This window comes from Ovis canadensis, chromosome 7, assembly GCF_042477335.2.
Source record: "Ovis canadensis isolate MfBH-ARS-UI-01 breed Bighorn chromosome 7, ARS-UI_OviCan_v2, whole genome shotgun sequence".
NCBI classification, from domain to species: Eukaryota; Metazoa; Chordata; class Mammalia; order Artiodactyla; family Bovidae; genus Ovis; species Ovis canadensis.
This window is the reverse complement of record NC_091251.1, coordinates 82,063,797-82,077,539: the sequence shown is the minus strand read 5'-3', so window position 1 is coordinate 82,077,539 and position 13,743 is coordinate 82,063,797. Positions and strand designations below refer to the sequence as shown.

At 45.2% G+C, this 13,743-nt stretch overlaps 2 protein-coding genes across 5 annotated transcripts in view; both read left to right on the top strand.

Moving 5' to 3' along the window:
- Positions 1-13,743, top strand: part of L3HYPDH (trans-L-3-hydroxyproline dehydratase) — a 145,068-nt gene that overhangs the window by 17,416 nt on the left and 113,909 nt on the right. Inside the window, exon 6 of one of the 4 annotated variants that reach the window (XM_069596736.1) lies at positions 4,505-5,032. The exons of the other annotated variants lie outside the window; for them this stretch is intronic. Within the exon in view, the coding sequence (XP_069452837.1) occupies positions 4,505-4,524 (20 nt within the window). The 3' untranslated portion in view covers positions 4,525-5,032. Of the gene's footprint in view, positions 1-4,504; positions 5,033-13,743 lie in introns of those variants that run through there. 4 annotated transcript variants of the gene reach the window in all.
- GPR135 (G protein-coupled receptor 135) lies at positions 311-3,275 on the top strand. Its single transcript, XM_069596730.1, has one exon. It carries the CDS (start codon positions 399-401, stop codon positions 1,887-1,889), a length of 1,491 nt encoding a protein of 496 aa, XP_069452831.1. The 5' UTR covers positions 311-398; the 3' UTR covers positions 1,890-3,275.

The following is a 13,743-nucleotide window of genomic DNA, read 5'->3' as shown; positions in this document are numbered from 1 at the left end:
AACCAGAGAGTGTGAGAGTGAAACCCCTATTGAATCTGGCCATCTATATGAGGGCCACTCCCCTTTTAATCTGGCCGGCAGTGGTCCCCAGGAGCTCCACCTGGCACTTTCTGAAGCCTACCCACCCTGGCCGGGAAACAGGGAGAAGTAATGTCCTGGACATGCTTTTCCAAGGGTTCTCGGCCCACGGCCCGCCCCGCGCTCCTGCGTAAACACGCGGTTCCCTTGACAACGCCTGGAACGCACGCCAAAGGCTCCGAGAGTCTCGGGGGACGGTCACCCCTCCGGCCGAGCGCGACCCCCGGCAGAGGCCTCTCGGCCCGGCCCCGAGCCACCTCGGGCTTGCGGCCTCCTCCGCTGGTGCGGGATGAGCAGACCTGCGGCCGCCGCGGGGCCCCATGGAGGAGCAGCCGCCGCCGCCGCTGGTCCGCCCGCCAGTGAGCACGGCCTTATCGGGCAGCCCACACCCCGGCGCCCCCTCCCCGGCCGGCACGCCTGGCGGGACTTCCTCCGCGGCGACGGCGGCGGCGGCGCTTTCCTTCAGCACCGCGGCGGCCGCGGCGCTGGGGAACCGGAGCGACGTGAGCGGGGCCGACAGCACTGGCGCCGCGGCTGGCGGCGGCCTCGGCGGGCGCGGGGCGGCGGGGGCGGCGGGGAGGCCGCCGCTGGGCCCCGAGGCGGCGCCGCTGCTGTCGCACGGGGCGGCGGTGGCGGCGCAGGCGCTGGTCCTCCTGCTCATCTTCCTGCTGTCTAGCCTGGGCAACTGCGCGGTGATGGGGGCCATCGTGAAGCACCGGCAGCTCCGCACTGTCACCAACGCCTTCATCCTGTCCTTGTCCCTGTCGGATCTGCTCACGGCGCTGCTCTGCCTGCCCGCCGCCTTCCTGGACCTCTTCACGCCGCCGGGGGGCCCGGCGCCCGCCTCCGCCGCCGCCGCGGGGCCCTGGAGCGGCTTCTGCGCCGCCAGCCGCTTCTTCAGCTCGTGCTTCGGCATCGTGTCCACGCTCAGCGTGGCCCTCATCTCTCTGGACCGCTACTGCGCCATCGTGCGGCCGCCGCGGGAGAAGATCGGGCGCCGCCGGGCGCTGCAGCTGCTGGCCGGCGCCTGGCTGGCGGCTCTGGGCTTCTCCTTGCCCTGGGAGCTGCTCCTCGAGCCCCGGGAGGCCCCGGCGGCGGCGCAGAGCTTCCACCTCTGCCTTTACCGGACGTCTCCGGACCCCGCGCAGCTGGGCGCGGCCTACAGCGTGGGGTTGGTGGTGGCCTGTTACCTGTTGCCCTTCCTACTCATGTGCTTCTGCCACTACCACATCTGCAAGACCGTGCGCCTGTCGGACGTGCGCGTGCGGCCCCTGACCACCTATGCGCGCGTGCTGCGCTTCTTCAGCGACGTGCGCACGGCCACCACCGTGCTCATCATGATCGTCTCCGTCATCTGCTGCTGGGGGCCCTACTGCTTCTTGGTGCTGCTGGCCGCCACCCGACGGGCCCAGGCCGCGCAGTCTCCCTCCCTCCTCAACGTGGTGGCCGTCTGGCTGACCTGGGCCAACGGGGCCATCAACCCTGTCATCTATGCCGTTCGCAACCCCAACATTTCGATGCTCCTAGGGCGCAACCGGGAAGAGGGTTACAGGACTAGGAACGTGGACGCTCTCCTGCCCAACCAGGGCCGGGCTCTGCAGGCTGGAAGCCTCAATCCCCTTCGAAACCGATATACCAACCGCCTGGGGGCCTGGAGCACGATGTCCTCTTCCAACCCGACCAGCGGGGTGGCAGGGGATATGGCCATGTGGGCTCGCAAAAATCCAGTTGTGCTTTTCTGCCGGGAGGGACCACCAGATCCTGTGACAGCAGTGGCTAAACAATCTGAATCCGGGGATACCAGCCTCTAAGGAGGGTTGGGATTCACAGCTTATGAAGGCAGATTTCCACCCACTTCGATTAACTAACGGGGAGAATCGTGCATTTCATAAAGCCAAACGTTTAAAAAAAAGAGGGGAAGGCTTACCCCTTCCCTCCAAACAACATAACAAGACAATGTCCTTTCCTTCAGAAGTGCCAAAAGGAATGTAAAATGCAAAAATTAAAACGATCTTACACCGCACAACCAAGCATTGTGAACTGTCAGTGCCCAAAATGACAAAAATAAAATTCACAATTACTGAAAAGCTCATATTACAGGAATCACACTGTGAAACAAACCAAAAAACTCATTGCGACTGGTATTCATATACATAGAGTTCCAGGAAAGAATGAAGACTTTAAGACTGCTTGAAGGCCCCTCTAAATCACCAGCATTCAACGGAACTTCAGATTTCTAGAACCTGCACCTCTGACACATGCCTAGGGTGCTTAAGTTAGGAGTAGAAAATTTTATCTGGCTTTACACACTTTGGTGCATTTCCTTCCCACCCCCACCCCATAATCTTTGTAGGAAATTTTAAATTCATATCCCATTTAAAACCATTTTAGGATTTTGAAGGTGGTTTATTACTATAAAATTCAACCGTTTCAGGGGCAAACAGAAGTATGAACATAAAGAAATGTGGCTAATTTTTAAAGTATTTTGAGATTATATTTAGAAATTAGCGTGCAGCATCAACCCTCCTCCCCCAAAATATTTGCCTTGGAAGCTTTGAGACTTTGACCTTTACTCTAACCTGCTATTTTTGTTTCTAATCATTTAGAGGTGCCACTCTCAGAAAGTTTTCACATTCTTAAATGATTTTCATAGTAGAAAGTCTTTGCATTTGAAGTAAATTTGATTTTTGTGTGCAGCCAAAAATGTAACTTGACGTCAAGTTGATTGAATCATGCATATATACATAATAGGAGAACTCTATGAAGTTATCGGCTTAGCTATCCTACGTAGCTTTCAGCTAATCAAAAATGATTCCAAAGAGGAATTCAAAAAACATTTTGAGAAGTGGATGCATTCTTGGAATGAGCATAAGCCTCTCCAAGAAGATCGACATGTTCTCCTACATTTGGAAGCTTGGGTATGTTTGTTTAAAAAAAAAGTTCCTTTATAGACATGACATCTAAAATAATGTGATCTTTATTCAAAAGGAGAATGGCTGTGAGATTATTATATGTAATAGAGTATTCATAACTTAAGCATAAAGTCAGAGGGGTACTTGAATCACATTGGAAATACCTTCAGAAAGGTGCAAAACAAAGATGCTTTTTTTAAAAAAAATTCAAAGCACGATTCAGAATTTGTATGGGTGAAATTTCTCTTATTAAATGCCACTGTACATAGAATCATTTGCTCAGAATTTTGAAAGATGTTTTTTGTGTTTTCACCCTTTCTTCCATCTTACTCCTCTTTTCTTCAGTGTTTCACAGCCTTAATTGAATAAGTACTTTAAACTAGATAAGAAACTACAGCTTTCCCAAAAAGATTTTAATGTGAAATGGTCATCTTTTTTTCCCTTGTAAAGTCTTTAAACATCTTTGTTAGTATTTAATTTTGTGTGTGTGACCGATGGGTATATGTCATTATTTTGTAATCAAAGATGGAAATATATGATTCTTGTCAGAGCTAAAGATGTTTTAATGTTTTTCCCTTTCTCAAGGCATAGCGCAACCAGAAGTTTATGAATTATCTGTATATATCTTCCCACACTAAGTGTAGTACAGAGTAGATGAGATCACCTCTCCTCTTTAGTGCTTACTATAACAGCAAGTGCAGCTGAACTCACGTTTAACAGGTATATCCTGTTAAAGGCAGAAAAAAAAAAACCAGTCATGTATTTTTTACACTGTGAGAAAATGGAAGTCATGTCTGGTATTTAGAGGAAAAAGATAAAGTCATCCAATGAGGAGATTGAAATTCAACAACTGTGAATAGTAGCAGAAAAAGAGAAATCTTAGGGGAAGGAGCAAACATGTTGCAAAATAAGGTATTGCCTAGGAAGAAGAATCTGAGAAGTCAATGGCACCCCACTCCAGTCCTCTTGCCTGGAAAATCCCATACCTGGAGGAGCCTGGTAGGCTGCAGTCCATGGTATCTGGAAGAGTCGGACATGACTGAGCGACTTCACTTTCACTTTTCACTTTCATGCATTGGAGAAGGAAGTGGCAACCCACTCCAGTGTTCTTGCCTGGAGAATCCCAGGGACAGGGGAGCCTGGTGGGCTGCCGTCTATGGGGTCACACAGAGTCGGACACGACTGAAGCGACTTAGCAGCAGCAGCAGCAGGAAGAATTGAAGGAAGGCATTTAAAAATAAACATAACATGAGATAAACCTGCTTCATGAGTGAGGGCGGAAATTCCATGAGACTGGGCACTCTAGGGTGGTGGCATGAAGGACTGTAAGCAGAGAAGGAATTCCCAACCTAACTCTTGGTAGGCAGGCGTAGGAAGTTTTAGGAAGGGGATGGCTTGGGAAGGAGATTGTTCTGTTAGTGGTTCTAAGAGGAATGGTGGGTAAGAATGGAGAGAGAAAATTGCTAATATGTTCCTGGGCTATTTACAGTGGTATGTTTGTTTTTAAATTTGAGGTTATTCAACTGGTCAGTGATAGAACTAGGACCTGAACCTCAGAGCTCCGTGTTCCCTCCTCTATTCTCTATTGCCCCCACAAGATCCATGAGTGGAGCCACTGAGGAAGAGAAGTTGCGGTCCTGTCATCATCAGCAACACCATGACCAGCATCACCATCCACTGGTTTTATTTTGCATGTCATGTAGAATAGCTTCCTGGAGTGCTAAGGAAACTAAAGGGTAGAAATCACATTACCTGCCTTAAGAAGGCATACAGCCTAATCGAGGACTTTGTGCTTTATAAAAATTGCCCATAATCAGTACTCTTTAGTTTATCTGTGAGAAAGAAAGGGTGCAGCATTTTCAAAAGTGGTAATCAAAGAGAGGAGATGGATTTGGAAGCAAAAGACATATCGATAAAGTCCAAGAGCCATCTGGTCCAGTCGTAAATACTTGGAGACAAAAATTAGTGCCTTGAATAAAAGATGTGAAAGAATGACCTGAATATTTAAGACTTAGACCTTTCCTCATGACTCTGTGGAAAAAGGAGAAAGAGAAGCTTTGCAATATTGTCATGTATTAAATATTGCTTAGACATAAGGCCAGAATATAATTCTTCATATCTCATTCTGCTCCCAGCTCAAGTATTTCATTTAAATTGCAATAACAAGTCATACTTAGCATAGTACAGGCGTTAGCTCATTTAATCCTCAAAACAACCTTCTAAGTGGGGGAGAGGGTGTTGTTATTATCACACAACCCATTTTGCGGATGAAAATACTGAGGCACACATGGGCTTTGTCTAAGATCACACAGGAAGTAATTGCTAGATTTGTCCCTAGCAGACAGGTGCCAGAAGTCTCATCTTAACCACTAAACCGTACTGCTTCTCTAATTTGTAAAAGATAATGGGAAACCTGGGAAAGAGCCCAGGAAGATAAAAACAGGACTTCCCAGATGGCGCTAGTGGTAAAGAATCTGCCTGTCAATGTAGGAGACATAAGAGACTTGGGTTCGATCCCTGAGTTGGGAAAGTCCCCTGGAGGAGAGCATGGCAACCCATTCCAGTATTCTTGCCTGGAGACTTCCCCGGACACAGGAGCCTGGTGGGCTACAGTTCATAGGGCTGCAAAGAACTGTACACAACTGAAGAGACTTAGCACAGTACAGATAAAGACAATTATCAAAGCAATGGGAAATATAAGATTTAAAAGAAAGTATCTGTTTAATTTGGGGAATGGCTATATAAGATGTGTGTTTTAAAAATATATGGAGAGATTTTGAGCAGTTATTTTCTCATATAAACCCCAGTCCTGGATGACCCCAGTCACTGGCCTTCTCCATTCCCACTCCAGGGTGACTGAGCACAGCTGGAGAAAATTAAGAGATCGGTTAGTTCCCTCTGCACCTAGAACCCATAGTCTTGCCTGACCCTTCTACCCTACCCAGCAATCTGAATTTCTTCTCATCAGCACTCTTTCTGCCCACTTTAGTGACCCTTCAAACTTTCTCTGCTCAAACTTTTAACCAGTTCTTTCTTTTTGGAAGATCAGTTTTGGTCCTACTTCTTGAAGAAAATAGAAGCCATCAGATACAGATACCTTCATATTTTAGCCATCAAAGGAAACACACTAAACTGAATTGGCACCAGTTCTCAGCTCTGTCTTTCTAATAGTAAATATTCTGGTCTCCTCACCAGCCTCAGGAACCTCATGCTGTTCATCAGCTCCTTTTTGTGGCATCCTTTTGTGGTAGCCTCTCCTGCTGAACAAAACCCTTCCCATGAGTTCTTAAGCATTCTCACTTAAAAGAAAAAACAAAACCTCTCCAGTTTATCCACCCCATTTCTCTTGTTCCGCTCCTGCCCTTCAACTAAACTTGTCAAAAGAATTGCCTACACTTCTACAGATCTAGATCCTAGTCCATAATGTTCACGGTGCAAGAAAGTCAGTTTTATGCAACTCAGTTTTCCCAAATCCCCTATTCTGCCAGGTGGCAGAAACTTAAGATGGGTTTAAATAAGCCCAGGCCCTATGGAATTTTCTAGCACCAAGGCCCAGTGAATGTCAGTCTTCAGAGGCCATCTGTATTGCATCCGCTGAAGTACCCATCTATGTGTCTCTGATCACATCCATAGAAGGTTGTGTGAATTATCCCTGCTCAATCTGAGAGATTAACAAAGGTCCGTCTAGTCAAAGCTATGGTTTTTCCAGTAGTCATGTATGGATGTGAGAGTTGGACTATAAAGAAAGCTGAGCGCCAAAGAATTGATGCTTTTGAACCATGGTTTTGGAGAAGATTCTTGAGAGTCCCTTGGACTGCAACAAAGATCCAACCAGTCCATCCTAAAGGAAATCAGTCCTGAATATTCATTGGAAGGACTGATGCTGAAGCTGGAACTCCAATACTTCGGCCACCTGATGCGAAGAACTGACTCATTTGAAAAGACCTGATGCTGGGAAAGATTGAGGGCAGGAGGAGAAGGGATGACAGAGGATGATTTGGTTGGATGGCATCACCAACTCAGTGGACATGAGTCTGAGTAAACTCCAGGAGTTGGTGATGGACAGGGAGGCCTGGCGTGCAGTCCAGGGAGTCGCAAAGAGTCGAACACGACTGAGCGACTGAACTGAACTGAATATGAGAGAACACAACTCTCAACTTAGCCAAATTTAGAGCCCTTCTTTGGGCACAAAGATTATTACTCCATCTCAGCACCAACAGAGGGCTGTGACAACCCCTATAATGCTATCTCAGGCTGGTTTTTTTAAATTGAATTTTAATATTTTTGAGGAGCCCTGTGACTCAAAACTTTTTAGTATCATTGGGTCAATAAATCAAAATGATAAAGTATATGTTGGAGGTTCTACTTATGAAATGGCAGTGGAGTCCTGTGACCAGCTCTTCAGTGAAACAAGTGCAGCTGGTGAAAATTATTTAAAAAGCAACCATTTGAAGTCTTTGGATTGTCATAAGAGCAAAACGATGGGTAATGGTTAGTCAGATTCATTTCATCTGCCTTCACTAATTAAATTCATTTTAAGACTTGCATGTCCTCCAAGCAGCATATCGCCTAAGATGTTGGCCCAAGTTATTTTCTAGGAACTTGCAGTCAGCTGCATCTAGTTTGAGCTTAGCTGATTAAGACTGGATAGGACCCCCAGGCCTCCAACTGGGCATGCTCCAGTGTCCTCTCTGTAACCTTTTCATGTCAGATGATGCTAAGCACCTACACGTTTGAACTGCAGATGCCTGTAGCTTAGTTACACCTGTCTTAGTTACAGACAGTTACTGCGCATTTTCCCAGTGACCTTTCCCACTCTCCCCACAACTCAGACTGCCCAGCTTCTTTATTCCTTATCCCATGAGCACCCGCGCCCTTGCCTTTGGGGAGGCGGATTTCAGATTCCTTCATCCATCTCGCTTGACAGCCATGCGAATAAACCTTCTCTTTGCTACACAACTCAGTGTCTCAGCATTTCACTTGCTGTAAGTTGGGCAAGATGAACCTGGTTCAGTAACAAGAGCATGTAGCAAATGAAGCAACATTTATGCAAGAAAGTCCACTATAACTCAGTAAGAACAACAACAGTGGGTAGAACTTGAATTATAACCCACTCCTCCCAGCTCACTGCAACAGAAACTCCATTTCAGGTGAGTACAGCCAAGACCCCCGGGCTCCTGCTTTCCCCAGTTCCCAGTCCAGCACTGCGGTAGCTTCTTGGGAGGAGCAGGTGACAAGAACTTCTCATCTTTTCAGCTACATGTTGCAGAGACTAAATCCCAAGTGCTGCAGCCTTAGTGATTGGTCCAGCTGGTCCCATTCACAGGGTGGTGCTTAGCCTCAGGGCAGCGTACTGGGAATATTGGCGCGTGATTGTCCTCACCCAGGTTGTTGGTAGAGCAGAGGCTCTGTGCTGGAAAAGACTGGGAAGCTGAGAAGATTAGAGGCTACTGTCTCCACAGCTGCCCTGCTCCTATAGGGGCAGGTACCCCCAAAGAAGTAACCCACTCTTCCTCAGCTTCAGAGCAGTGGTCAGTGTTCTGATCAGTGGTATGGACAGGCCTTTAAGCAGAGAGTTCTGAAGCTCTCGCTAAGGAACCAACTTTACTTGAAACAGAGTGTGAGGAAGTTCAAGTTTAAGAGCATTCTCAGAAACAGTGCATTTTTGTGTAAACAAAATTTGGGGGCCTGGTATCTTCTTGAGCATTACAAACTAAGCCTTAGGTCAGCTAGTTTGCCAGAGAGAATCAGGGAAAGATATGTAAAAAATATGTCATTTGAGCAATTCCACTGCTCAATTTATAAAAATATTCACAAATATGGCCAGAGATTTTTCTCACTGTGTTATCACTGAGAATAACCAAAATACCCAATAATAACTGGTTAAAAAAATGATATGTTTATAGAAAGAAATATAGTGATTATGAATTGTTTTATACACATTTAATAAGTTGGGAAAATCCTCATAATTTTAAGTGAAGCAAAATTCAAAACTGAATGCTCAGCGTAACCCTACTTTTTTAATGAATGCACACACAGGAAAAGACTAGATGTAAATATATTGTAGTGTTAACAGTGGTGGTATTACTGTTCCAAGGGCTTCCCAGCTGGTGCTAGTGGTAAAGAACCCACCTGCTAATGCAGGAGACTTAAGAGATGTGGGGTTCGATTCCTGGGTCGGAAAGATCCCCTGGAGTAGGGCATGGCAACCCACCCCAGTATTCTTGCCTGGAGAATCTCACGGACAGAAGACCCTGGCAGGCTTAGTCCATAGAGTTGCAAAGAGTCAGCCACAACTGAAGTGACTTAGCATACATGGGCTGTAGCCCACCAGGCTCCTCCATCCATGGAATTTCCCAGGCAAGGATATTGGAGTATGTTATCATATCCTTTTCCAGGGGACCTTCCCAACCCAGGGATTGAACCCATGCCTCTTAGTCTCCTGCACTGGCAAGTGGATTCTTTACTGCTGAGCCACCAGGGAAGCCCATGTGCTCCAGTTATCCCCTTCTTAAAAGAAGAACAATCGTATTGCATTAGGGTCCACAGAAATGGGAGGGACCTAACAGAAGCAGAAGATATTAAGAAGAGGTGGGAGGAATACACAGAAGAACTGTGCAAAAAAGATCTTCATGCCCCAGATAATCAGATGGTGTGATCACTCACCTAGAGCCAGACATCCTGGAATGGACTTAGTAGGCCTTAGGAAGCATCACTATGAACAAAGCTAGTGGAGGTGATGGAATTCCAGTTGAGCTATTTCAAATCCTGAAAGATGATGCTGTGAAAGTGCTGCACTCAGTATGCCAGCAAATTTGGAAAACTCAGCAGTGGCCACAGGACTGGAAAAGGTCAGTTTTCATTCCAATCCCAAAGAAACGCAATGCCAAAGAATGCTCAAACTACCACACAATTGCACTCATCTCACACGCTAGTAAAGTAATGCTCAAAATTCTCCAAGCCAGGCTTCAGCAATATGTGAACTGTGAACTTCCAGATGCTCAAGCTGGTTTTCGAAAAGGCAGAGGAACCACAGATCAAATTGCCAACATTTGCTGGATCATGGAAAAAGCAAGAGAGTTCCAGAAAAACATCTATTTCTATCTTATTGACTATGCCAAAGCCTTTGACTGTGTGTATCACAATAAACTGTGGAAAATTCTGAAAGAGATGGGAATACCAGACCACCTAACCTGCCTCTTGAGAAATCTGTATGCAGGTCAGGAAGCAACAGTTAGAACTGGATGTGGAACAACAGACTGGTTCCAAATAGGAAAAGGAGTACATCAAGGCTGTATATTGTCACCCTGCTTATTTAACTTCTATGCAGAGTACATCATGAGAAACGCTGGACTGGAAGAAACACAAGTTGGAATCAAGATTGCCGGGAGAAATATCAATCACCTCAGATATGCAGATGACACCACCCTTATGGCAGAAAGTGAAGAGGAACTAAAAAATCTCTTGATGAAAGTGAAAGAGGAGAGTGAAAAAGTTGGCTTAAAGCTCAACATTCAGAAAACGAAGATCATGGCATTTGGTCCCATCACTCCATGGGAAATAGATGGGGAAACAGTGGAAACAGTGTCAGACTTTATTCTTTTGGGCTCCAAAATCACTGCAGATGGTGACTGCAGCCATGAAATTAAAAGACGCTTACTCCTTGGAAGAAAAGTTATGACCAACCTAGATAACATATTCAAAAGCAGAGACATTACTTTGCCGACTAAGATCCGCCTAGTCAAGGCTATGGTTTTTCCTGTGGTCATGTATGGATGTGAGAGTTGGACTGTGAAGAAGGCTGAGTGCTGAAGGATTGATGCGTTTGAACTGTGGTGTTGGAGAAGACTCTTGAGAGTCCCTTGGACTGCAAGGAGATCCAACCAGTCCATTCTGAAGGAGATCAGCCCTGGGATTTCTATGGAAGGAATGATGCTAAAGCTGAAACTCCAGTACTTTGGCCACCTCATGCGAAGAGTTGACTCATTGGAAAAGACTCTGATGTCGGGAGGGATTGAGGGCAGGAGGAGAAGGGGACGGCCGAGGATGAGATGGCTGGATGGCATCACGGACTCGATGGACGTGAGTCTGAGTGAACTCGGGGAGATGGTGATGGACAGGGAGGCCTGGCGTGCTGCGATTCATGGGATCGCAAAGAGTCGGACACGACTGAGTGACTGAACTGAACTGAACTGACCTGTCTCTTGAGAAATCTTAATGCAGGTCAGGAAGCAACAGTTAGAACTAGACATCCAACCATCTCATCCTCTGTCATCCCCTTCTCCTGCCCTCAATCTTTCCCAGCATCAGGTCTTTTCAAATGAGTCAGTTCTTTGCATCAGGTGGCCAAAGTATTGGAGTTTCAGCTTCAGCATCAGTCCTTCCAATGAATATTCAGGACTGATTTCCTTTAGGATAGACTGGTTGGATCTTTGTTGCAGTCCAAGGGACTCTCAAGAGTCTTCTCCAAAACCACAGTTCAAAATCATCAATTCTTCAGTGCTCAGCTTTCTTTATAGTCCATACATGACAACTGGAAAAACCATAGCCTTGACTAGATGGACCTTTGTTGGCAAAGTAATGTCTCTGCTTATTAATGTGCTGTCTAGGTTGGTCATAACTTTTCTTCCAAGGAGCAAGCATTTTAATTTCATGGCTGCAGTCACCATCTGCAGTGATTTTGGAGCCCCCTAAAATAAAGTCTGACACTGTTTCCACTGTTTCCCCATCTATTTGCCATGAAGCGGTGGGACCGGATGCCGTGATCTTCGTTTTCTGAATGTTGAGCTTTAAGCCAACTTTTTCACTCTGCTCTTTCACTTGCATCAAGAGGCTCTTTAGTTCTTCATTTTCTGCCATAAGGGTGATGTCATCTGCATATCTGAGGTTATTAATATTTCTCCCAGAAATCTTTATTCCAGACTGTGCTTCCTCCAACCTGGCATTTTGCATGATGTACTCTGCATATAAGTTAAATAAGCAGGGTGACAATGTACAGCCATGATATACTCCCTTCCCAATTTGGAACCAGTCTGTTGTTCCATGTCCAGTTCTAACCACTGCTTCTTGACCTACATATAGATTTCTCAGGAGGCAGGTAAGATGGTCTGGTACTCCCATCTCTTTAAGAATTTTCCACAGTTTATTGTGATCCACACAGTCACAAGCTTTGGCGTAGTCAATAAGGCAGAAGTAGATTTTTTTTCTGGAATTCTCTTGTTTTTTCTATGATCCAGCAGATGTTGGCAATTTGATCTCTGGTTCCTCTGCCTTTTCTAAATTCAGCTTGAACATTTGGAAGTTCATGGTTCATGTACTGTTGAAGCCTGACTTGGAGAATTTTGAGCATTACTTTGCTAGCATGTGAGATGAGTGCAATTGTGTGGTAGTTTGAGCATTCTTTGGCATTGCCTTTCTTTGGGATTGGAATGAAAACTGACATTATCTTGTCCTATGGCCACTGCTGAATTTTCCAAATTTGCTGGCATATTGAGTGCAGCACTTTCACAGCATCATCTTTTAGGATTTGAAATAGCTCCACTGGAATTCCATCACCTCCACTAGCTTTGTTCATAGTGATATTTCCTAAGGCCCACTTGACTTCAAATTCCAGGATGTCTGGCTCTAGATGAGTGATTCTGCCATAAGGAAGAAAGCTGCTCGAATCATCCCTGACCAATTTTTTATGTGCACATATTTTTCCAGCTTATTTGGGTAAATACTAAGGAGCATGAATCCTGAATTGTATGATGAGAGTATGTTTAGTAAGAGCCTGTCAAACTCTCTTCCAAAAAGGCTCTATCCTTTTGCATTCCCACCAGCAATGGATGAGCATTCCTGTTGCTCCACAGGCTTGCCAGTGTTTGGTGTTGTCATCCTTCTCACAGGTATGTGCTTATCTCATTGTTTTAGCTTGCTTTTTCCTGATGACCAGTGATGAATAGTGTCTTCTCGTGCTAATTTGCCATCTGGATATCTTCTTTGTGTCTGTTCAGATCTTTGGTCCAGTTTTTAAAAAGTGATTTATCCATTTTTCTTATTGACTTTTAAGTCCTTTGTGTTTGGATAATAGTCCTTAATCATGTCTTTTGCAAATATTTTCTCCTCATTTATGGTTCGTCTTTTACCTTGGTCTTTTCAACATTTTAAAGAAGCGTGTTAATCTGATGGTTTTAAGACTATGGTGTAAAGATAGAATTGCTGTTATTATTAGGAATATTACCCATTTCTAAGGGGACATTTTGGAAATTGGGTGGGGGGATTTGGGGTGTCACAATGTCACTAACACTTATTGAGCGGTGTCCAGGAATGCTAACTGTCCCGCAAAACATAAGAATACTGCCTTGGGAAGAGTTATCCCACATCCCACATAATTATCAAATATTCTATCAAACATTGAAATAGCTGACAAATCTATGAATCATTGTGTAATTGTATAACTTTAATCCACTCTTCATAGTTTTTAAACATGGTTTCACGTATTCTAAAAAGTTTTTTATATATAAAAGCGTATGTTCATTTTAGATTTTTATTGAGCAGTATTCACCAATTTTAAAAGTTTCATCACAATTTGCTATACTTCTTGAGGTAATGAGTTGTGAAGAAAACATGAGTGTATCTGCCTACACCTGTCACTATGATAGTTCCTGATTCTGCATTTGGCTGTAAGCATGTAACTACTTCACTGATTATTTTTTAATAAACTACTTGCCACACAATAACATAGATGAATGCTTGACATTTTGCCAAAAGA

Excerpts from the sequence above, each read along its gene's own strand:
- GPR135 (XM_069596730.1), top strand. The coding sequence starts at position 399 with ATGGAGGAGCAGCCGCCGCCGCCGCTGGTCCGCCCGCCAGTGAGCACG.